Source organism: Scyliorhinus canicula, chromosome 1, assembly GCF_902713615.1.
Source record: "Scyliorhinus canicula chromosome 1, sScyCan1.1, whole genome shotgun sequence".
NCBI classification, from domain to species: domain Eukaryota; kingdom Metazoa; phylum Chordata; class Chondrichthyes; order Carcharhiniformes; family Scyliorhinidae; genus Scyliorhinus; species Scyliorhinus canicula.
Genome location: NC_052146.1, coordinates 265,675,425 through 265,701,370, shown reverse-complemented (window position 1 = coordinate 265,701,370; position 25,946 = coordinate 265,675,425). Strand labels below are relative to the sequence as shown.

The following is a 25,946-nucleotide window of genomic DNA, read 5'->3' as shown; positions in this document are numbered from 1 at the left end:
GCTGAATGCAGGGGAAAGCTTCCCCAAGCCCCCAGAAGTGGACAGAGCTCACAGGTCTCTACGGCCAAAGCCCAAAGCCGGAGAGCAGCCGCGGGCCATCATCATGAAACTACACTGGTATCAAGACCGGGAAAGATCCTGAATTGGGCTAGGTACACACAGTCTTATATGTAGGAGGGACACTCAGTCCGTGTGCTCGAGGACATTGGGGCAGACCAGGCCAAGTACCGGGCAGAATCCCTCAGCACAGCCAACACGACCCTGTACAAAAGCCTGGTGTGGTTTGGGGATGCTTGTATACCACCAAACTTTGGGTGACTGTCCAGGGTAAGGAGTTCTACTTCACTCACCAGCAGAAGCAGACGACTCTGTGCGCAAATATGGGCTGGGACTGCAGCAACACCAGCAGTGAACTCAAACTCTGTTTTCCTCGATTTAAAAAGAGGAGACTAATTGAAATGAAATGAAAATTTCATTAATTGCGCAGGACAGAGGGGCTGGTTTAGCACAGTGGACTAAACAGCTGGCTTGTAAGGCAGAACAAGGCCAGCAGCGTGGGTTCAATTCCCGTAGTACCAGCCTCCCCGAACAGGCGCCAGAATGTGGCAACTAGGGGCTTTTCACAGCAACTTCATTGAAGCCTACTTGTGACAATAAGTGATTATTATTACTCCTCGTCTTCAGTCTGACTATGAGGCTCAGGAAGGAGGGGGCAAGAGCAGTAAGGTACAAAAAGGGGTGCAAAGGGAAAGGGGGGCCATCACACTAGTGGGTGAGCAAGGAGAGTGAAGGATGGGCGAGGGGGTACTGCGGCATATCTCTCGACGAAAGAAAGTGGTAGAACGCTGGCTATGACAATATGGCAACAATGGAAGCAAGGGCACCACAAACAACCATCGTGGAGGGTCCCCAAACAAAGGGAAACCCCGGAGGGCAGGGGCTCATCCACAAGCTGACTTCCAGGAGGGGGGTAGGACAGAAACCCCCCCGCCATCCAGGATAGTCACCTGGAACGTCAGGGGACTTAACGGCCCGGTGAAAATACCCAGAGTTTTTGCACATCTGAAAAGTCTGACAGCCAACATAGTCTTCCTCCAGAAGACCCACGATAAGGACCGACCGTGGGTAAGAAAGAGCTGGGTGGGACAGATTTACCAATCGTGCTGCGGGACAAGGACGGGGGTGGTGGGGGGGTGGTCATACTGCTCAATAAGAGGTCAGCATTTACAGCAAAGAGGATGGTTACAGACCAAGGTGGGATGGTACGTCATGCTTAGTGGTCTCCTCGAAGGGGCACCAGTGGTCCTTGTAAGTGTGTACACTCCCAACTGGGACAATGCGGATTCCCTGGGAGCGCAGAGCGATTCACGATCCATCATATGCAAATTGATGCATGCCAAGGATTTCAAGGGATTTCTGCTATCACGCTGCCTTTTTGAGCTGGCGGCCCAATAGCGAGGTAAGTACTGGCTAACCCTCCCCCATCTCCCCACCACATATCACATTTTAGCAAAACCGCTGTTATGAAATGAAAATTTGAAAATCGCTTATTGTCACGAGTAGGCTTCAATGAAGTTACTGTGAAAAGCCCCTAGTCGCCACATTCCGGCGCCTGTCCGGGGAGGCTGGTACGGGAATCGAACCGTGCTGCTGGCCTGCTTTATAAGCCAGCGATTTAGCCTTGTGAGCTAAACCAGCCCCTGCAGGTTAGCACTGCTGCCTCACGGCACTGAGGTCCCAGATTCGATCCCGGCCCTGGGTCACTGTCCATCTGGAATTTGCACATTCTTCCCGTGTCTGTGTGGGTTTCGCCCCCACAACCCAAAGATGTGCAGGGTAGGTGGATTGGCCATGTTAAATTGCCCCTTAATTGAAATAATTAATCGGGTACTCTAAATTTATATCAAAAAACAAAGTAATTCAGCCCCAAACTCCGGATTTGGCCCTCCCTTCCACCAGGTATGGGAGGCGACCCAGGCACCCCTAATTAGAGACCCCCTAAATATGATGACCAACCCCCACGCCCACACAGAGACCCCCTAAAAATTCACAAAAGGAGCCTAGCAAGGATGTCTGGGACCAGCAACACAGAGATCATACAAAGCAAACAAGAAAAGAACCCCGCCACGAAATGACAAGTCATCTCAGACGGCAAAAGTAGCCAAATCATTTTACCTGCAAGTTCATATTCCTTTACTACATGAGCTTGGCAACAATTTCACCTGAAACTGCCAGAAACCTCCAACCTTCATTTATCTACAAGGAACCAAGAGAGAATCCTTCAGTCCTGCAACATTTTTCAACCTCCATATTAAGGACTAGTGAAACAAGTTTCCCGTTACACTGCTAGTAACTTAACTTTCTTAACTGTTACCTGCCTAGAAATCACCTTGTGTGCGCATGCATGCACATTTGTCTGCTTGCATATTAGGAATGGATGTTTGTTGCGTTTATATTTCAGGTGTTCTTAAAATAAATGCTGATTCTTCCTTTTGCTTTGAACTTTAAAGGAAGCCTGTTCAAGTCTGTTAAGTCACAGCACTCAAAAAAGGTAAAACACTCCTCAAAAATACATCATGTTGTGGTCAGCCGAGAAATGAGAAAAGGGGCAAAATTGTTCCACAACTTTATTTTCAGATGTATCGCCCAGTTCTGGTCTCTCCCACAGTGTGAACCATTCTCTCCGCATCCAACCTGTCAATTCCCATAGAATCCTATTTGTTTCAATAGCCTTTGAAGCTTATTGCTATGCAACGGTCAATTGAAGATAATTGCCCAAATCTTCTCTAGTCATTTTCTCCAATACTCTGAAGAAATCCTTCTGTAAGACCATGTGGCTTCCGACCAAACCGTGGAACAGCAGACATGATTTTCACTGCTCAGCAAGTTTAAGAGAAATGCCAAGAGCAACATCAACCACTCTACATGGCCATCATTGATCAGACTTGGAAGACTCTGGCAAATGTCGGCTATCCAGCAAAATGCATCAACATCCTCCGACTCATACATGACAAGGTGACGGTGATAGTCCTCACTGACGGAAATAAGACTGAAACCTTTGAGGTCAAGACTGAAGTCAAGCAGGGATGTGTAATCGTCCCCAACCTTACCTCCATTTTCATCGCCACCATCTTTCACCTTGTCAAGAACAAGCTTTCCGAAACTTCCTGTTGCAGCTATGCCTGGGTAGGTCGCACGTTCGGCAGCTCCCGCCGTGAATGGACTTTTGGGCCCTTCTAAGGAGCCCCAGTGGCACTTGGATGACGATTCCCGGTCTGGGAAAGCAGCAGTGAGGTTCCCTCAGCACTGAAGAGAGTGGACCAGGAGTGGAGCGGTCAAAGAAGTGGCATTAGAGAAGAGAGGAGAACGGGCGTGAAAAAGCAAGATGGCGGCGGGCGGAGACCAGGCAGCGTGGGCTCAGTGGTCGCGGGATTGTTTCTGAAAAGCTGCTTTGCGGAATTGAAAGCGGAGATGTTGGCCTCTATGAAGGCGTCGATTGAAAGGCTGGTGGAGACCCAGAGGATGCAGGGGACAGCGATTTAAGAGGTGCAGCAGAAGACCTCTGATAACGAGGACGAGATCCTGGGCCTAGCGGTGGAAGTGGAGGCACACGAAGCAATGCATAAAAAAACGGCAGGGGAAATTCGAGGATCTGGAGAACAGGTCGAGGAGGAAGAATCTGCGGATACTGGGTCTCCCTGAAGGTGTGGAGGAGTCGGATGCTGGGGTGTATGTGGCTACGATGCTGAGTACGCTGTTGGGAGCGGGAGCCTTCCCGAAGCCCCTGGAGCTGGATGGGGCGCACAGAGTCCTGGCGAGGAGGCCGAGGGTGAATGAGCCACTGGGGGCTGTGGTGGTGAGGTTTCACTGACAGGGAGTGTGTCTTGAGATGGCCGAAGAAGGAGCGGAGCAGCAGGTGGAAGAATGCTGAAATCCACATCTACCAGGACTGGAGTGCAGAGCTGGCCAAGAAGAGGGCAGGATTCAACCAGGCCAAGGCGGTTCTCCATTGAATGGGGGTGAAGTTCGGGCTGTTGCAGCCGGCGCTGCTGTGGGTCACGTATCAGGACCGACACCACTACTTTGATACGCCGGATGAGGCGTGGACCTTTATCAAAAATGAGAAGCTGGACTCAAATTAGTAGTTTTTAGCATGCTATGGGGGATGTTGGTGAGTGGGAGGGGGCGATATTTGTGTTTTCTCTGTGTGTGCTGGTTTGGGAGGGGTTGTCCCCCACGTTCGATGGGGGGGAAGAATGGGCCAGAGACCCTGGGCCTCTGGGGCGAAGTTGCAGGAGAAAGGAGCTGCGCCATAGGGGGAGGGGTCGGCCCAGGCAGGGAGCGTGGGTTTTCTTTTCCTGTGGAAAGCGGGGGGGGGCCTGAAGCGGGGAGGGGGCGGCACTGGATTGGAGTCCACATCGGTTTGTAGGGGGAGTGGAAGGGAGGAGACGATGACTTGGGCCACCCCACTTTGGTGCGTGGGACTTTGAGGGGGAATGCAACAGGGGGATCGGTGGCAGAGGCGGGAGCGGCCGAGGTCAGCTGTCTTACGGGAGTGCAATGGGGGGAGCAGGGGGGTTAAGCGATTGCTTGACCGGTGGGGGGGGGGGGGGGGGGGGGAGAAGAGAGAGAGAGAGAGAGAGAGCGAGAGAGAGAGAGAGCGAGAGAGAGATAGAGAGAGAGAGATTGGTGGGGGAGATACTGAGGGTGGGTAGGAGATATGCGGAATTCCCCAAGGAGGGGCTGCTGAAGGAGTGCTGGAGCCTCCAAAAGGAGTTTGACTTGTTGACTACGGGGAAAGCGGAGGCCCAGTGGAGGAAGACACAGGGTGCAACATATGAGTATGGGGAGAAAGCGAGTCAGATGTTGGCGCATCAGCTGAGAAGGAAGGAGGCGGCTAGGGAAATTGGGGGAATCAGGGACGGGGGTGATACATGAGGATCAGACGGGGTTTGTGAACGGCAGGCAGCTGAATTCAAATGTGCGGAGGCTCCTGAATGTGATCGGTATTTGGGTATCCAGGTGGCCAAGTGTTGGGGGGTCTTGCATAAGCTTAATCTGGTGCGGTTGGTGGACCAGATGGAGGAGGACTTCAGGAGGTGGGACATGCTGCCACTCTCCCTGGCAGCCAGGGTGCAGTCCGTTAAGATGACGGTCCTCCCTAAGTTCTTGTTTGTGTTTCAGTACCTGCCTATTCTCATCCCTAAGGCCTTTTTCAAGCGGGTAAGCAAGAGTATTATGGGATTTGTCTGGGCAAATAAGACCCCGAAGGTTAAGAGACGGTTCTTGGAGCGCAGCCAGGGGGCTGGCGCTGCCTAACCTGTGCAGCTACTACTGGGTAGCAAACGTGTCGATGATTCGGAAATGGGTAATGGTGGGGGAGGGGGCGGCGTGGAAAAGACTAGAGGTGGTGTCTTGTATAGGTACTAGCCTGGCGGCACTGGTGACGGCACCGTTGCCGCTTCCGCCAACACGGTATACCATGAGTCCGGTGGTAGCAGCGACACTGAGGATTTGGGGCAATGGAGACGGCACAGGGGGGAGACGGGGGCCTCAGTCTGGTCCCAGATACGGAACAACCATAGGTTTGCTCCGGGTAGGATAGATGGTGGGTTCCTAAGCTGGCACCGGGCGGGAATTAGAAGGCTGAGGGATTTATTCATCGATGGGACTTTTGCCAGTCTGAGGGGGCTGGAGGAGAAATTTGGGTTACCCCCAGGAAATGCCTTCAGGTATATGCAGGTTCGGGCGTTCGTGAGGAGGCAGATAGGGGAATTCCTGCTGCTGCTTGCCTGGAAGGTATAGGACAGGGTGATCACGGGCGTGTGGGTCGGAGAGGGTAAGATCTTGGAGATATACCAGGAGTTGCAGGAGGTGGAGGAAGCCTCGGTGGAGGAGCTGAAGGGCAAGTGGGAGGAGGAGCTGGATGAGGAGCTAGATGAGGGCCTGTGGGCTGACGCCCTGGGCCGGGTCAATTCCTCCTCATCTTGGGCCAGGCGCAGCCTGATCCAGTTTAAAGTGGTACACAGGGCGCATATGATAGGGGCGAGGATGAGTAAGTTTTTTGGGGTGGAGGATAGGTGTGTGAGGTGTTCGGGGAGTCCAGCAAACCACACCCATATGTTCTGGGCGTGCCCGGCACTTGCGGAGTTTTGGGAGAGCTTTGCAAAGGTTATGTCTATGGTCTTGGATACTCGGGTAAAACCGAGTTAGGGGATAGCCGGAGTCCTGGCCTTTGCCTCCTTGGTAGCCCGGAGAAGGCTCTAAATGTGGAGAGACGTGAAGCCCCCAAGCGTAGAGGCTTGGGTCAACGACATGGCGCGGTTTCTCAGGCTGGAGAAGATAAAGTTTGTCTTGTGAGGGTCCTTGCAGGGGTTCTCCAGGCGGTGGCAACCGTTCCTTGACTTTCTCACGGAACATTAGGTGGAGGTCAATCGCAGCAGCAACCCACGGGGCGGGGAGGCTGTTTGAGCTGGGTGTTAATTTGTTAAACTGTTTATCGTTTAGAGGGTTAAGTTGTTTTGTTTTGTTGGCATGTTGCCCTTCTTTCTTTGTATTATTTTCCTTTTTGGAGTGTTTTGTAAACTTATTGAAAAACTTTGAATAAATACATTAAAAAAAAGAACAAGCTTTCCAGTGGAGTGGACATAGTCTACAGGGTGGATGGAAAGCTTTTCAACCACAACCACTTGAAATCAAAGATGAAAACGACACTGATATCACTCATGGAATTTCAATATGCGAATGACATTATCATCCCCGGTTTCGGAGGAGAATTATCACGTTTGACAACTTCGCAGAAGCGTACCAAAGAATCGGTTTCAGCCTAAACCTCAAGATGACTCAAGTCCTTTACCAACCTGCCCCAGGGCAAGATCCAGTCTCTCCCTTATCAAGGTCAACAGAGAACCCCTACCAAACGTGGAACATTTCCCCTCTTAGGGTAGCCACCTCTCATCTAATGCTGAAATTGATGCAGAGATGCAACAGAGTATCCAATTCGCGACCAGCTCCTCGAACACCTAAGGATGAGAGTCTTTGACATTTGTGCTGACACCAAGCTCCTCATTTACAAGGCAGTCATCCTCCAAACTCTTCTGTATGGCACAGAAACTTCAGACTATGTACAGATGCCACCTCAAGGACCTGGAGAGGTACCATCAACACTATGACGGATTCTCTGCACCAGCTGGGAGGACAGGCGTACTATCATCAGTGTCCTTGAAGGAGCCAAGAGCAGCAGCATCAAGGCCATGATCATTCACAACCAACTTTGCTGGGTTGGCCATGTGCTTAGGATGCCAGAGTCCCAACTGCCAAAGCAAATCTTCTTCATTCATCCTAAGAAAGGCTCCTGAACAAGATACTGTGAAGGCTTACCTCAAAGAATGCAACATAGGCGTCAATGCCTGGGAGACCCTTGCTCAGAAGAGGCCTACTTTGATGAACCTCCTAACTGAATGGACACAATTCTTCGAGTACATCCGATGACAGAGGTGTCCCAGAAAAGGAGCCTGATAAAGAAATACCAGCTATCTAAAGTCCAAGAGTCAATCCCACCTGACGGAAATACCTGCCAAAGGTGTGGTTGAAGATGCAGCTCCAGGATCGGGCTTATCTGCTACACAAGGGCCAACAGAATCCATGGCCAGTAACACGGAGTTTCTTAGGTGGACAATCATACTTGTTAGTTAGTGCTTGCCGAAGAAGAACAACATCGGAACCAGGAAGGTAAGTTGGGTTGTCTGCCATTTCATGGGAATAGGGTCATGGAGCATGCATACATGTGGAAGCTGGCCCCATTATGTTGTGCATGGTAGCATCCAAGGCAAGCAAACAAAAGTCAGGGATAGAGCCCAGGACTATGCATTTGACTTAGATGTACAGCATGAAAGAGAATATTGTTTTGCTGATAATGTAACAACCACAAAGATAAATATAGATCACCAAAATAACTAGAGAAACCATTCACCTCATCTAATTAATTCATCCATTGAAACTTATAATTCCACCACTGCAACATGTAGCTACTTCTTGAATTAATTTAGGGCAGACATAATTACTCTGTAAAAAAGATCTAGGAACGTAGCTATAAACACACGAACGTCAGACTGCCTACACAGAAAATTCACATAATAATTAAAAATCTCATGGATAACGGATAGTCAGCATGGATTCAAGGGTACTAAAACAAACACCACAAACTATCAAGATAAAAAAATGTAGTGAAATTCCCATTTACATTATTTGCATAAAGATATAAGGTGACAACTGCCAATCTACTTTTCCCACAAATATTAGCACAAGTGCAAGTTTCAAACCCCAGATACATTTCCAGAAAGAGAGAGGGTTGAGATGTAGTGAGATAGCAGCTGCACATGGTTAAGAATGAAGGGCACAATGTAAGACCAGTCACGGCCCTAGGTTCAGATGGGTTGAGCCCAGATACATTTTAACAAAAAACAAGGGAGGAGGTAACAGAGGCACTAGTATTTTTAATACAAAAAAATCGCGGGCTTTCAAAGCAGACCAAGCAGGCCAGCAGCACGGTTCGATTCCCGTACCAGCCTCCCCGGACAGGCGCCGGAATGTGGCGACTAGGGGCTTTTCACAGTAACTTCATTGAAGCCTACTCGTGACAATTAGTGATTTTCATTTCATTCACAATACCAACTCCCGATACTTCCAGCTGCACAGGGGCACCAGACAAGGATGCTCAATGTCCCTGCTGCTGTTCGTTCTAGCGATCGAACCACTAGCAATCGCGCTCAGAGCAGCAAAAAGCTGGAGGGGATCCGAAGGGGAGGCAGAGAGCACAGAGTCTCACTCTATGCAGATGACCTGCTCCTCTACATTTCGGACCCACAGAGCAGCATGGACGGAATCATCGCGCTCCTGAAAGAGTTTGGCGCCTTCTCGGGCTACAAACTCAACAGGAGCAAAAGCGAGATCTTCCCAGTACACCCACAAGTGGGGGGGTGGGGGGGGGGGGGGGGGGGGGGGGGGGGGGGGGGGGGGGGGGGGGGGGGGGGGCAGCACTAACAGGCCTGCCGTTTAAACAAGCCCGACACAAATTCCGCTACCTGGGGATCCAAAGAGCCCATGACTGGAAAGGGATACACAAATGGAACCTCACCAGTCTGACGGAGGAAGTAAAAAAGGACCTGCAAAGATGGAAGGAACACACACCCACTCTCCCTCGCAGGGAGAGTCCAGACGATCAAAATGAACATACTGCCCAGGTACCTCTTCCTACTTAGATCCATTCCGATCTACATCCCCAAGGCCTTTTTCAAAGTGCTGGACAAACTAATCATGGTGTTCGTATGGAGGGGATGTCCTACAAAAAACAAAATACAGGGAGGGGCTAGCCCTCCCAAACCTACAATTCTACCACTGGGCAGCAACGGCCAAGCGAATAAGGGGATGGATCAAGGAGCCAGAAGCCGAGTGAGTGCGCGCGGAAGAGGCCTCCTGCATGGGGACCTCCCTCCGGGCCCTCGCACTGTGGCACTCCCACCCAAAAAACACTCCAGCAGCCCAGTGGTGATAGCCACCCTCCAATCCTGGAACCAACTACGGCAGCAGTTTGGCCTGACCAAAATGTCGGACAAAGCCCCCATCTGCAACAACCATAGGTTCACACCAGCACTGACTGACGCCACCTTCAAAAGGCGGGGGCAGGACGGAGGGACACTGACAGTCAAGGACCTATACACGGACAGGATCGCAACACTGGACAAACTGACAGAGAAACTCCAGCTAGCCAGGGGGTACAAGCTAAGGTATCTACACCTCAAAAATTTCCTACGAAAGGAGACAAGAACGTATCCACAACCGCCACGACAGACACTACTGGAAGAACTACTGGACGCAAACATACCAGATAAAGGAAACTGTAGTGACATGTATGACCGACTGGTAGAAAGGGCCGACACCGTACTGGACGCAACAAGAAAGAAATGGGAGGAGGATCTGGGGATTGAAATAGGGCGGGGACTCTGGAGCGAAGCACTGCATAGGGTCAACTCCACCTCCACGTGCGCAAGCTCAGCCTGACGCAGCTAAAAGTGGTACATAGAGCCCACTTAACAAGAACCCGTATGAGTAGGTTCTTCCCGGAGGTGGAGGATAGATGTGAACTGTACCAAGGAGGCCCGGCCGACCACGCCCACGTGTTCTGGTCTTGCCCCAAGACTTGCAGGGTACTGGACAGCCTTCTTCGAGGCAATGTCCAAAGTGGTGGAGATGAGGGTGGAGCCATGCCCGAAAGTGGCAGTCTTCGGGGTTTTGGATCAGCCAGATCTATTCCTGGGGAGGAGGGCGGACGCCCTCGCCTTTGCCTCCCTGATCGCCCGCCGTAGAATCCTGTTCGGCTGGCGGTCAGCAGCACCACTCAAAGGTGCAGACTGGCTGTCCGACCTCTTGGAATCTCTCCAAATGGAGAAAATCAAATTCACCATCCGAGGGTCAGACGATGGCTTCCACAGAACGTGGGAGCCAGTCATGCAATTGTTCTGGGACCTGTTTGTGGCCAACGAACAAGCGGAAGAATAGCCAGGTAGCCAGGAATCAGGGGAAAGTCGCCAAAGCATGAGAGGGAGAGATAGACCGGGAGGAGAGGGGGGCGGGGGAACAGCTAAACCTAAGAGGAAAGAAAGGCGAATCACAGGGCGGGTGGGGGGGGGGGGGGGGGGGGGGGGCGGCGGAGAGAGAGAGAGAGAGAGAGAGAGAGAGAGAGAGAGAGAAGAGACAGGGAACAAGAGAGGAGAACCAGGGAGATTGGGCGGGTGGGGGGGAGGCAGGGAAATGTTAGGGGGGCTTTAGCTAATAATATGAAGAAAAGGCTTGCACTAAAATAAAGGAAGACACACAAGGTTTGAAGAGTGAGCAGATAAATAGTAAATAAAATTCAATATAGTGAGGTAGTTCTAATCAGAAGAGGAAATGCAAAGGCCACATTCTTTGAAAGGCTGGAAACTAAATGGGATCTTGGAGCAAAGAGATCTAGGAATACAGCTACGTGAACTGTTTTCACAGCAACACTTTTTTACAGTCATAAAGAGTGCAAATAAAGGTAAGCAGTAATGTAAAATTATGTCGAACCTTGGTTAGATCAAAACTTGCATGACTACGTGCAGTCTGGCGTCCACATAACAAAAAGGATGCGAAGTACTGGAAAAGTACAGAAAAGATTTAGGAGGATGTTACCAAGCGATGTAACTACCAGGAAATATTGAGCAAACTGGGCTTCTTTTACTGAAAAAAAACACCAAGAGAAGACTTGGTAGAGGTCTTTAAAAGTATCAAGGGTTTCAATAGGCTGGATGTGAACAGTTTCCTTTTGAGATGGAGTCCAGAACCATGGGGTAATACATATGATGGCCACTAATAGATCAAATGAAGATGTCAGGAGGAATTTCTTTCCAACCCGTATTCATACAGCATGTCTCGCATAATGAAATATTCCAAAGCACTTCACAGGTGCACTTTAAAGCAAAAATCTGGTAACCACCCACATAAGGCTGATAAGTGTTTTAAAAGCAGAAAGGGAAGTTTAGGGAATGAATTCTATAGCTTAGAGCCTTGGCAAGTGAAAGCACAGGCATACTCTAAAGGCCAGAATTTCAGGAGCATCTTGGAGGATTGTGGGGCTGGAGGATGTTAGATATGAAAGGATAAGGCCATGGAGGAAATTGAAAGCAACATTAAGAGCAAGGCTTTGCTTAACTAGGAGCCAAATGTAGACTAGCAAGCACAGACGCCCTTGGTGCCCTGGGTGAACAGGACCTGTGTGATTTAGGACATGGGCTGCAGAGTTTTGGATGACCTCAGGTTTTCCGAAGACTGAATGTGGGAGACTGGCCAGTTTTGGAATAGCCAAATTTAGAAGTAACGAAAGACGCAAATGAAGGTTTCAGCATAAAACGAGGCAGAGGTAGAGTCAGATGATATCACGCAGTCAGAAACATGCCGCCAAAATGAGGGCAGAAATATGTGGTCAGAAGGTTATGAACAGTTTATGGTGCAGCCTCAGACAGTTCCATTGGATAGAATCTATAGAGTCCCTACAGTACAGAAAGTGGCCATTTGCCCCATCGAGTCTGCCCTGACCCTCTGAGAGAGCACCGTACCTGGGTCCACTCTCCCGCCCTATCCCCCTAACCTCAGCTAAGGGACACGAAGGGAGAATTTAGCATGGCCAATCCACCTGACCTGCACATCTTTGGACTGAGGGAGGAAACCAGAGTACATGGAGGAGACCCACGCAGACACCGGGAGAATGTGTAAATCCCTTACAGATAGACAGCCAAGGCCAGAATTGAACCTGGGTCCCTGATGCCGTGAGGCAGCAGTGCTAACCACATGCCACCCATGAGTTGTCAGAGGGGAATGGTGTAAAAGCAAGGGAATAATTTGTTTTATACAGAATCAAAGATAAAAGCTTCAGATTTCCCAATACTGAATTGGAGGACATTTCTGCCCGAACAGCACTGGATGTTGGACACACATTCTAATCATTTAGAGACACTGGGGCCAAGTGAGGTGTCCATCAGAAAGCTCCTTCTCACTTGGTGAGCCCTCCCCTTAAGACCTGGTGACCTTCAGACCTCTCACCTCATCGTGGACTATTCCCCGAAACCCCGATTGCCCCCTGGCGATCCCCCAGACGTTCCCTATCCTCCTGGCCTGGGACTCCTGCCATTTACCTGTGTCCTGGGTCCCATGGCTTCCAGGAAGCTCCCTGCAGTGCCTCTTCCGACCACTGCAGCGCTGTGTCCGGAGGGACTGGAGAACTGCTGGACATCAGATTGGCTGGCAGCTTTCCAAGAGGGATTTCCTCACGAGTGAGGGCAGAAGGCTCTCCTTATGCCAATCAATGCTTATTAGAGTATAATACGTCTTTGGGACTGCTGGTGTCAGCAGAGATGTGTCGCCCGCTGACCCTTCAGGTGGCAGGAGTTATCCTAAAAATTCTGGTTGTTGTCTTTTAGAATGATATGCTAAAGGGCAGTATGTACGAAAGAAATAGGTTGAGGCCAAGGATAGAATCATGAAGGACATCAGAGGTAATGGTGCAGGAGGGGGAAGAGGAGCAGGTTATTCTCAGGTTACTTTAAGAAAGCTAAGAATGAAACCAGAAAAGTGCATTTAGATCCAGTGAAGGACAGTAAAGGAGTTGGAGGAGGAAGGAATGGTCAACCACGTCAAGGAGTTCAGACAGGTCTAGGGGGAGGGATAGCTTTACATTTGTCATAGCCACACAGCATGTAATTTGTCACTCTGAGAGGAGTTATTTTGGTACAGGGAAGGAGGAAATTAAATTGGAGGGATTCAAACATAAGATGGCAAGATGTAGGAATCATTGCTATGTGGAATGATGAAATTAGGTAGCACCAATGCATTTAAGGAAGGATTAATGCACATATGAGGGAAAAAGAAATAGAGGTATTAAGATCAGGGGGAAAAGAGGAAATTAGAGTAGGAGATGGCTCGTGAAGAATATTAACACCAGTGTGGATCAAGTACTGTGGATTCTAATTGCATGTAACACAACCCTAAACATTAAAAGACCTATGGAATGTTTGCATTCATATCCAGCCAGAAAAGTTACATTTATCTGTAACTAAACAACACAAAGTATAATGCTTATTTTCTTAAAGCATAAAGCACCATCAGGACCTGCTCTTGACTGCCAAACCTGCTCATTGAATTGTAGGCTGAGCTTGAAATGCAAAGGTCATCAGTTTATTTTCTTTATTGAAAATTGTCATCTTAAACCCATCTCCTCTGCAGTGTTCACCTTCACCACCAAGGATACGGTTCTTATGGATTTATTTTTCACTAAAATTGAGACCATCTGATCAGCTGCCTCTGCTGCTTCTCTTCCTTCTGTTAACCCACTTGAGCAAACCTCCTCTAAAGCTCCCTCCTGCCCTAGCTCTGAACTTTTACCTTTCTCTAGTTTCCCTTGAATTTTCTATCATGACTTCTCTAAGAATGTTTTGTCGAGGACATCACACCTCAATCCTATTCTCACTGAATTGCTGACCACCTAACTTGCCTTCTTAGTTCACGTCACTGTTAAAGTTCCCTCCTTCAAGTATCATCCCCTCTCCTTAAACCTGCTGAAACCATCCCTTCCTCAAAAAAGAAGCACTTGATCCCTCAATCCTGGCAGATAACCACTCCATTTTCAACCTCTCATTTCTTTACAAGTCTTTGAACATGCTGTCAACTTCCAAATGGTCTCCATTATTCCTGGAACTCCATGTTTGAATTTCTCCGAATCAGGTTTCTGATGCCACATTATTGACAAGTCTCTTATCAAAGTGGTCATAAATGGTAAACTAAGGGCAGCACGGTGGCGCAGTGGGTTAGCCCTGCTGCCTCACGGCGCCGAGGTCCCAGGTTCGATCCCGGCTCTGGGTCACTGTCCGTGTGGAGTTTGCACATTCTCCCCGTGTTTGCGTGGGTTTTGCCCCCACAACCCAAAGATGTGCAGGTAGGTGGATTGACCACACTAAATTGCCCCTTAATTGGAAAAAATGAATTGGGTACTCTAAATTTATAAAAAAAAAAAAAAATGGTAAACTATCTCACCTTGTCCTTCTCGACCTGCCACAGACATAAAGGTATTTGACCACACTATCCTCCTCCACAATTCCTGTCAGTTGCTGTCCAGCTGGGTGGACTCCGCTTGCTTGGTTCCATTTTCATCTATTCTATCCTGCCAATTTCCACATATACGCTGATGATACACATCGCTCAACCCCACCACTTCCTCTAAATTGTCAGATTGCTTATCTGACATCCAATATTTAAAGAGCAGAAATTGCCTCCAATTAAATACTGGAAGACCGAAGCCATAATCTTAATTCCCCACCCTAAATCCTATTCCTTAGCCACCAACTTCATTCCTCTCTTTGAAATGGTTACAACTTTGGTTTGATTTGACCCCGAGATGAGCTCCTGAACACACATCAATGCAACTATCAAGACTGCGTATTTTCTGCCCTGCATTATCTCATGACTGCACTTTGTCTCAGCTCATCTGCTGCTGAAGCCCTCATCCATTCCTTCGGTACCTCTAGGTTTGATCATTTCAAAGCACACCATGTTCTATCCTCTGTAGATTTGAGTTCATCAAAAACTATACTGTGTGTGTCTTAACAAGCAGCAAGCTCTGTTCACGATCACCCTTGTGCTCACTGACTAAGCTGGCTCCTGGTTAAACAACACCTTCATTTTAAAAATCTCATCCTTATTTTTAAATCGTTCCATATCTTTGCACATCTCCGTATCCTCCTCGATCCCTATAACGTTACCAATATAAATGCTCTACTCCAGTTCTGGCCTCTTGGGTTTTAATATCCAATTCTTTTTTTCCAATTAAGTGGCAATTTAGTGCGGCCAATCCACTTAACCTGCATATCTTTGGGTTGTGGGGGTGAGGCCCACATAGTAACGGGGAGAATGTGCAAACTCCACACAGACAGTGACCCGGGGCCGGAATCGATCCTGGGTCCGCAGCTCCGTGAGGCAGCAGTGCTAATCACTGCGCCACTATGCTACCCCTCTGGCCTCTTGGTTATCCCCGATTATAATCACTCAGCCATTGTTGACTGTACTTCCAGCTGTCATGGCCCTAAAACTCCGGAATGCCCTCACTAAATCTCTTCGCCTTGCCTTCCCTTCTAAGATGCTCCTTAGAATCTTCCTCTTTGATCAAACAAATCAGTAAATTAGATTCATATGTTGCTCGAAAATGCTCTACTGTAACGTCTTGGGATATTTTATTACTTTAAAGGTTATATATAAATACAAGTTATTGGTGATTAATTTACTGAAAATGTTTTTAATGAATACAGCAAATAATAAATAAGTTAAAATTTTTCAAAGACAGTGCAGTTAAAATGTATGAATTTCTTGCAAATAACTATTTTAATAACTTAGTGGTCATTAGGTACCATTCGTGGTGACTCAATATAATCAAAGCAATTTCCTGCTCACCAATGACTGTGCATTAGCTGGTTCAGAGCTGAATATACAGTGTAGCACTGACTTGTTCTCCAATGCAAGCGACAACTTTGCTCTTATGATCAGCAGGAAGAAAAATGAAGTAATGCACCAAGCCTGCACTATGAAAGTCCATCTCAAGCCCAAGGTTTCAATTCATGACCAGAAACTGTCAGCAGTGGATAAGTTCACGTATCTCAGCAGCATGCTCTCTTGAACTGTCCACATTGATGATAAGAAACATGCAAGAATTAGCAAAGCAAATGTAGCCTTCTGCAGACTTCGAACATCATTGCAGGGACAATAAGGAATAAGTCTGTCCACCAAATTGAAAGTTTATAGAGCAATAGTCCTGCCCACTTTGCTCTATGCATCAAAAATGGACTACCAACATCATGCCAAGAAACCAAGAAGCTCAACCACCTTCACTTGAGCCACCTTTGGAAGCATCTGAAGATCAGATGGCAGACAGAATACCAGACACCAAGGCGCTGACTTAAACTGGCATGCAAAGCATCCACACTATACTGAGGCAGACACAATGGAGTTGAGCTGGTCATGAAACCAGGATGCCTGACACTCATTTACCAAAGCAAATCTTCGATGGACAGCTCGAGTCTGGTATGCGCTCTCATGGCAGTCAAAAGGACACTGCTTTACTTATGCTCGCCGAAAACCCCGGCTCTGTGACTGCGTCGCCACAATTGATGGGAATGTCCGTTCCATATGCCCAAAACCCATCTGTACGGCAGCTAGTCCCTGGGTCGGCCCGCCCACCGACCGCCGCCCCCTCGGTGCAACCTCTACCTGCATATCTGCAGCCTCCTTTGAAAGCAAGCGTCTATCAGAGACAAAGAGAAAAGACAAGGAGAGGAAATCACAAGCCAGCAACCTGTCCAAAATGCAATCATCTACAGTATCCTATTAGCTCTGGAGTCCAGATGGATCTTAGCAGTCACCTACGCACCCACCACACAAGAACGAACAATATGATTGGTGGTGACTCAATCAGTTGAAACAGGAAAATTTAACAGGACAAATGAAGTGACAGAACACTCAATTGCAGTTTTGTTTAAAGGAAAGGTGCTGAATGATTTGGCAAAGGTATCTCAGAATACTGATGTTTCTGCACCTAAAGAAATCAGATATACTTTATTATCTCAATAGCAAACTTCATAGTTAGGATGCGGCATTAATTAATTTCTTGTTTTGGAATGCAATTTCATACCTTATGTGTGTGGCCGGAAGGGACTCGTATTGGCGAGATAGAAATATCTCCCGGTGTTTAAGCTGATGTCTTTGTTTCTCTGTCAAATCTAAAATACTTGGTGTTTCCAGTTCTTCTTCCATTTCCTCTGCACAGAATAAAACATAACACATATTAACTGAAGAAATCACTTTATTGGAGAGGCTTAAGATTATTAAAGTTTGTTTCATGGGGAAAATTATATTTTCTTTTTGATCATGGGGGAAATTATGTTTTCTAGCAATAGACCACATCAATTTACAGTGCAATTGTGAAAATTGCCTCCTGTATTCTATCGAGCTGGACTGAGAAAGATCCATGGTGATCCAAAGAAAATTAATAAATTGAATATGATCCAGTACAACACGGAGCATCTAGAGACAACTATAGCGAGAACAGGAGGCATGATGGCAAAGTAGTTAGCACTGCTGCCTCTCAGCACCAGGGACTCAGGTTCAATTCTGGCCTTGGGTGACTGTGTTGATGTGTGCACGTTCTTCCAGTGTCTGCGTGGATTTCATCCGGGTGCTAACAGTTTGCTCCCAAGGTGTGCAGGTTAAGTGGGGTTACGGGGATATGGCGCGGGAGCTGGACTGGATATAGGGTGCTCTTTCAGAAGGTGTGTGCAGACTCAATAGGCCAAATGGCCGCCTTCTGCACTGTCAGGACTAAATGGATTTTAGGAATGAGAGCACAAATAAACTCTTTGGGGTTCTGGAAAAGGGGGGGGGGGATGTTGTAGAATTACCAACACACTTGCCAGCAACTTCTAATTCAACAAATGATGGTTAATTGTGATTTTCAATAAGGATATTTTAGATAATTAACAAAAGGTTCTGTATAAAATGGTATTAATACAGCCAGCTTAAGTTGGAACCTATGGTCTTTAGTACATCTTCTCAAATAAACCACTAAAGGAGTTCCTCAACTGTGTTGACACTGTTTTCTACAATATAATCTCCAGCTCTCTTTCACATAATTCAAGTCTATCAAATTACCAGCACAGAAAATCTTTGTTGCTAACCTATGTGCCAAATTAAAATTAATGATTATTTAGCATCTTTTCCAGTACATGTCATGCTAAACGGCCCCATTCCTCACAATGTTTCCAATCTATTATTTCTCCCTTGATGGGTGGCCCAGTGGGTTGGTGAAGAAATGGGGGGAGTGTGGTTAAAAATCAGGGTTGATCTTCGAACTTGATGAAACTATATGGGGAATATCTGAGATTGGAAATTATGATGCGACACGTGGGGTTCAGCTCACTGAACCTGGGACCCTTTGGCAGTGAGCGAGTAGCAAAAACAAAAAGCACATTGGAGGAAGGGTTCTCAGCTTGACATTACTAGTTTTTAGGTTCTGTGAAAGAAAGTGTAGGTGTGAGTGCATCTGCCGCGGCATGTCTTATCAACCTTTCCAGCTGCCCTGCAAAGTTAGAACTACAAACTTTAATTCCAAAACAAAAACAACAACAAAAAAAATCGAAATTATGGAATATGAGGAAACATATTGGGCAATTTTAAGTTAACTCACCTGTTGAGAATCTGACGGCTTGGGTGCAATGCAAGTTTTGCACCCTGCCCAATTACCCTCATCTGTGGAAAGCAATACTGTATTGGGCGGAGTTTTAAACCAGTGTTCAACCAATCCTGTGAGTCACCTGCCCAGATAAATCAGTTGATATCCTTTGGGCTGGATTCACCGTTTTTGGTAGCGGAGGAACTGTGGCGTTTTACGACAAAAGAACTCTGCACCAACCCCTCCCTGATCCTGCGACTGGTGAGGGGCTAGCCGCCGCGCTGAGTAAAATTTCTGGCTTCCCATGATAAACGCCTGGAGAACGGCCAGGTCCGTGGCTGCGCATGTCGAAAACCTGCAGTGGTCAGGCCGTAAAATATGGTGCCGGCCGTGCGCCGACCCGACCATACAGATAATGCCCCCCTGGCCACACCCCATCAGTCCCACAGCCTTCGCGGAAGCCCCCCCCCCCCCCCAGCCAGCAGCACGGCTACCGCCCGACTGTGGAGACGCTGGACACAGTGCGCAGCCGCCTCGCCAGGTGCCCGACCACTAAGACCATACGTCAACCGCGTGATCGGGAACTTAGCTCATCGGGAGCGGAGCATCGGGGGGGGGGCTTCAGGTGACATGCTAACACCTGTCCAACGGCGTGCGGTGCGAGACACGATGACATCATTTCGGAGGGGGTGGAGGACACAAAACCAGCGTCAAACAGGCACCACCCCCGATTCCGGCGTCAGAAGGGATTCTCCGCCCAATCACCGATTACAAAATTGGCATCGGCTAACGGTGAATCTCTTTATCTCTCGTTTTTATTAGCTTCGCAAGCTTTCTGCAATAAAACCTAATCACTTATTTCAATATTTAGAGGAAAACCTGCACACGTTTATAAGTTTGTCAAATAATATTCAAATCAAAAATTGCAATTGGTTTGCAAAGACATACAATTTGATTTTTCCAAAGATAAAGTAGATATTCAGAATTCAAACATGAAACAAACAAATGCAACAAAAATAGGTTTTATTTGAAAATAGTCCATTTTGTGTCACAGTTTATTTTAAAAAGCATTACTTAAAAACAGCATTTCCTTTCTTCAACTAAATTGAATGCAATCACCAATATTGCATGAAGCTAAAAAGAAATAGTGAAGCAACTGGCTGCCTAACAATCCTGATGCAACTTCTGTATTTCGTTAACAGATTTGTTTTAGGCCCGCGTGGCGCAGTGGTTAGCAATGCTGCCTCACGGCGCTGAGGACCCGTGATCAAACCCGGCACCAGGTCACTGTCTGTGTGGAGTTTGCACATTCTCCCCGTGTCTGCGTGGGTCTCGGCCCCACAACCCAAAGATGTGCAGGCTAGATGAATTGGCCACACTAAATTGCCCCCTTAATTGAAAAAAAATAATTGGGTACTCTAAATTTATTTTTAAAAAACAGATTTGTTTTTGCCATCAGAGTTGAGCTTAATAAGGGCAGCACGGTGACGCAAAGGGTTAGCCCTGCTGCCTCACGGCGCTGAGGTCCCAGGTTCGATCCCGGCTCTGGGTCACTGTCCATGTGGAGTTTGCACATTCTCCCCGTGTTTGCGTGGGTTTTGCCCCCACAACCCAAAGATGTGCAGGTTAGGTGGATTGGCCATGCTAAATTGCCCCTTAAGTGGAAAAAATTAATTGGGTACTCTAAATTTATTTTTAAAACAGAGTTGAGCTTAATAAAAAGGTCAGAATCTACAGAAGAATTTTTATTTTTAAAGTATTTTTATTTGATAGATTTCCAACATTTTCACAATACAAAATACAAAGACAACCCCAAACAAACAAAATCCCCTAGACCCCCCCATTCAAAAGTAATCAACTCCCGAAAATGCATGATGAACAAACACCAACAGTTGTAGAGCCCCTCCTTCACAGCCCCCTCAGCTCAAACTTCACCTTCTCCAGGGTCAAAAACTCCTTGAACAACCCCCCACCATGTCGAGGCACAGGGTGGAGAGGCTGACCTCCACCCCAACAAGACCTGCCTACGAGTGATCAGTGGGGTGAAGGTGAAGGCAAAGACATCTGCTCCCGCCTGCAACTCGAGGCCAGTCCAAAACCCTAAATATGGCTTCTAGGGGACCGAGCTCCATATCCACATGCAAGAACCCTGAGATTGTATTCAATACTATCTTACAAAACTTCGGGCAGGACCAAACCATATAATAACATTGGTTGGGCCCCTCCCACATCGCTCACAAGACATCCTCCACCCCTCGAACGGACGGCTCCTCCTGGATTTTGTGAGGTGCACTCAGTACATTACCTTCAGCTGTATCAGCCACAGCCTCACACACGAAGTCGAGGCATTGACCCATCGCAGCACCTCACACCACAGTCCTTCCTCCAGCGCCACCCCCCAGCTCCTCCTACCACTTCGCCTTAATCCCCTTCATGGACACACTATCCTCCTCCAGGATCCTCCCGTAGATCGCCGAGACAACACCCTTCTCCAATGCACTCCCCCGCCTCCCACCCCAAATTAACAAGATCAGCTTATCCACCCAACTGAAGGATTTAGGTAAATAGACCGGCAGACATTGGAATAGAAACGGGAATCGCAGCAAAACATGAATTTTTACGACCTGCCCCCGGCCCGCCAACGACAGAGGGAGATTGTCCCACCTCAGCAAATCGGCCTTCACCCTCCCACCTGCACCCCCTAGCAAAATGGTAGTCCCTCCAACCCTGCTCCCAGCAGAGGGACCATAAAATACTCGCTTTTCCCTAGATTCAATTTACAACCTCCCCAATAACCTCCCGAATCTGTGGAGCAGTTCCATTATTCTCCCCACCGACGCGCTCAGTTCCGAAATATACAACAGCAGATCATCCTATGCTCCCCACCACCCACAACCCCGAGCTCCTCAGCACAATGGCCAAGAGCTCTATAGCCAATGCAAACAGGAGGATTCCAGTGCAGTGCAAAATACCCTGTGCACACACACCTTCGGCTGCTTATACAGCAGCTACACGCACGCCACAAACTTTGGCCCAATTCCAAACCTCTCCAGTGCCACCATCAAATAACTCCACTCTACCCAATCAAACACCTTCTCCACATCCGGCACCACCACCATCTTCATCTCCCTTACTTCCGTGGGAGCAAGGACCACATTCAGCAACCTCTCCACGTTCGAGAACTGCCTTCCCTTCACGAACCCTGCCTGGTCCTCCCCAATATCCTTCGGGAAATATCCATCCAACCTTAACGTCAACGCCAGTATCTCGGAATCTACATTCAACAGAGATATGGGCCTATATGACCCACACTCCACCGGTTCTTTGTCCTTCTTTAGCAGCAAAGAGATGGAAGCCTGCCCCATCGTTTGCGGCATGACACCCCTGGCTATTGCATCCTCAAACATTCCACCATCAACGGCGCCAACTTGTCCGTAAATTCCTTACAAAATTCAACCCCCCCCCGCCTCTTCTGACACTGCCCTATCCTCCTCTCACAGCCTCGGATACTCCAGCCCATCAAGAAATTCACTCTTCCCCCGCTCCTCCTCCAGCGGCTCTGACCTATACAGGTCGCTATAAAAATTCCTCAAATACTTCACTAATCTGCTCCGGAGCAATCACCCACCTTATTCTGGAGCCTAACTAAAAATAATAATAATCTTTATTGTCACAAGTAGGCTTACATTAACACTGCAATGAAGTTACTATGAAAAGCCCCAAGTCGCCACATTCCAGTGCCTGTTCGGGTACACAAGAGGGAAAATTCAGAATGTCCAATTCACCAAACAGCACATCTTTCGGGACTTGTGGGCGGAAACCAGAGCACTCGGATTAAACCTATGCAGACACAGAGGAAGCATGCAGACTCCGCAGACAGTGTCCAAAGCCGGGAATCGAACCCGACACCCTGCAGCTGTGAAGCAACAGTATTACCCACTGTGCTACCGTGCCGTCCTATCTCCCTCCTCACTGCTTCCCTTCGGAGCTGGCCGGCTATTATACGTCCTGCCTTCTCCCCATACTCGTAGACAACCCCCTCACCCTTTTTAAACTTATTTTATTTAAACTCTTTGCCAGTGGACAATCATTGAACCTCGTCTGCAACTTCTTCCTCTTGACCAGGAGACCTGGGTCCAGGTCTGTCGCACACCTCCCAACCACCTTCAAAATCTCCCCATCAGTCTTTTGCGTTCCTCCCTCCCCATCTTAGCCTTGAACGACATCACCTCCCCCCTCACTACCACTTTCAGAGCCTTCCAGACCACTGACTGCAAGAACTCCCCTGTGCAATTAAACCGCACGTACTCCTCATTCATCTTCCCAATCTGGTCACAGAAGCTCCGGTCCACTAACAATCCCATGTCTATTCTCCACCACAGGCTCTGGGCTGCCCCCTTCTCCAAATCCACATCCACCCATTGCAGAGCATGATCCAAAATCACGATTGCGGAGTACCCCGACCTCCTGACACCAGCCAATAGCGCTTTCTATTATCTCCCCTCCACCCCAGAATCTCCCCATCCACTTCCTCTTGCAAGCACCTCTCCCAGTACCGGTCCCATCCCCCGTAACCGTTCAAACCTCCCAGACCCATCAAAACCTGTTCAACCAGGTGCCAATGACGCAGCCCCCCCCCCCCCCCCCACCACACTCCTGTTCACTAGCTAATCTTCGCTTGCTAGTGCGGAGGCCCCAACCAAACCCCTCTCCTCCCAAACCCCTCCTCCATACCCAGTCCCAGAAAAAAAAAACTGTCCAAAACACCAGAAAAAAGGCAGAAACCCAAAGCCTAATATACTTGTAACCAACTATAAACCAGGGGAAACATACTCCCCCTTTCAACCTATCCAAATCCCAGACGTTCCATAGAACATTACAGCGCAGTACAGGCCCTTCGGCCCACGATGTTGCGCCGACCTGTGAAACTCCTCTAAACCCCATCAAATATAAAAGGAGAAACATCGAAAAAGATAAAGAAAGAAAGCTCATTTCCCATCCACTCAATCCAAATCCTAATTCCAGTCCCATCTCTCATTTCAGTCACAATCCTTCAGCCTTCGCGAACGCCTCGAAGTAGAAATCCCTCGAGTTGGGAGTCACTCTCACCTTCGCAGGGTAGACCACTTCAAACCTCACACTGTTGCTATACAATGCCGCCTTCACCAATCCAACGTCAGCCAGCCTTCTCGCCAGTTACAACTTCAAATTTTGGTATATTCGAATACCAACACCTTCCCACTTCACCTCTATCCTTTGCTTTGCCAACTCAGGGCCTTCTCCTTCACATGAAACTTATGGAAGCAAATTATAACTGCCCTTGGTGGCTCATTTGCTTTCGGTTTTGGCCTGAGCAATCGATGTGCCCCGTCCAGCTCATATTGGGAAGGTTCTTTCCCCTCCCTCAAAGGCTCTGCCTCTACTCGGTCAGCCTTGGGCCCTACACCCCCTCCGGCAGGCCCACAATCTGTAGATTTTGTTGCCGTGACTTATTCTCCAGGTCCTCCACCTTGGCTCTGAGCCCTTGGTTAACCTCCGCCACGCTTCGCAGCTCCTCGTCCATGGAGGTGAACTGGTCTCTGTGCTGAGACAGAGTCTCCTCCACCCCTTTAGCTTCTGCCCTTGCTCCCATACCTCGGCCGATGTCTTCGATCCTGCCGTCTTTATCGGTGCAATCGTCTCCTCCAAGCACTCTTTCATCACAGCCATCATCTCCTTCCTCAGCACCTCCATGTGCTTGGTGAACTGCCTCTCAAACTCCCTGGCCATCACGTCGGTCAGAGTTTCCACTGTGAGGGGAACGGCCCCAATCAGCGATCCAACCTCCGTCATCTTTCTTCCCACCAGACTCACCAACTTATTCCACAGTGGGCATTCGCTCGTCCTTTTCTTTCCGGTGCCCTTCTTCTGGGTCTTCGACATCTCCCACCTTCCTTATACCTTCATACACTAGCTCATTCAAAAACTGCTCCTGAAACCAGACATTAAAGTCCAAAAAGCAGAGCTTCGAGCAGGAGCCACCTAACGTGTTATCTCCACCTACATGCCACCACAGGAAGTGGCAGAATGAGAATTAAAGCACCCACTGTCCTCCTCATGTAATTTTTAAAAATATTCCTTCACGGCATGTGTGCATCGCAGGCTGAGGCAGCACTTATTGTCCATCTCTAATTGCTCTGGAGATGGTGGTGGTGATCCACCTTCTTGAACTGCTGCAGGACATGTGGTGCAAGTACACCCACAGTGCTGTAAGGGAGGGGGACTTCCGGTGTGGACCATGGAGTAAGTGGTCACACACAAGGCAGCTCCTGCCCAAGGTTACAGAAAAGAGCTCTTTTTTTATCAATACGGAGTGGAATTTTGATGAAAAGATGTAGGTGAATGTTCGAGGAGTACTTTCCCCCAGGAATGGTCTCTTGGTTACCAGACCTGGCAGAAACAGTGAAAGATTTGGCTGGAGCTGCAGCAAAGACAAAAGCCTCTTCCAGCATGCAGGCGGGGGAAGGGCGAGCTTAAAGGCTCCAAACTGACTTGAGGGCCTTTATTAAAGTTGAATTCCAGCAGCAGAGGGAACAACTGTGAAAAGATCTCGCCAAGGCCATTGAAGAAGTGGTGATGAGACATCCGGTGGCGGCCATGGAGGAGTAGATCGCGCATTCCATGGGGCAGCATGATAGCATTGTGGACAGCACAATTGCTTCACAGCTCCAGGGTCCCAGGCTCGATTCCAGCTTGGGTCACTGTCTGTGCGGAGTCTGCACATCCTCCCCGTGTGTGCGTGGGTTTCTTCCGGGTGCTCCGGTTTCCTCCCACAGTCCAAAGATGTGCAGGTTAGGTGGATTGGCCATGATAAATTGCCCGTAGCATCCAAAATTGCCCTTAGTGTTGGGTGGGGTTACTGGGTTATGGGGATAGGGTGGAGGTGTTGACCTTGGGTAGGGTGCTCTTTCCAAGAGCCAGTGCAAACTCGATGGGCCGAATGACCTCCTTCTGCACTGTAAATTCTATGATTCGGCAGCTCCCGTCTGGAACGGACTCCCTGTCCTTTTTCAGGAGTTTTCACGGACTTTTTGGGGCAGATTGGTGAAGCGAACACTGCCAAAAGGATTCCCTCTCTGTTGTATGGATAGCTGGACCAGGAGTGGTCGGGTGAAGCGTTAAA

General features: G+C 48.5%; 1 protein-coding gene across 11 annotated transcripts in view; it reads right to left on the bottom strand.

Moving 5' to 3' along the window:
* Window positions 1-25,946, bottom strand: part of mta3 (metastasis associated 1 family, member 3) — a 459,196-nt gene that overhangs the window by 392,192 nt on the left and 41,058 nt on the right. For all 11 annotated transcript variants that reach the window (XM_038812863.1, XM_038812864.1, XM_038812860.1 and 8 more), the window contains exon 2: window positions 17,249-17,375. In XM_038812863.1, the coding sequence (XP_038668791.1) occupies window positions 17,249-17,370 (122 nt within the window). In that variant the 5' untranslated portion in view covers window positions 17,371-17,375. The remainder of the gene's footprint in view (window positions 1-17,248; window positions 17,376-25,946) is intronic.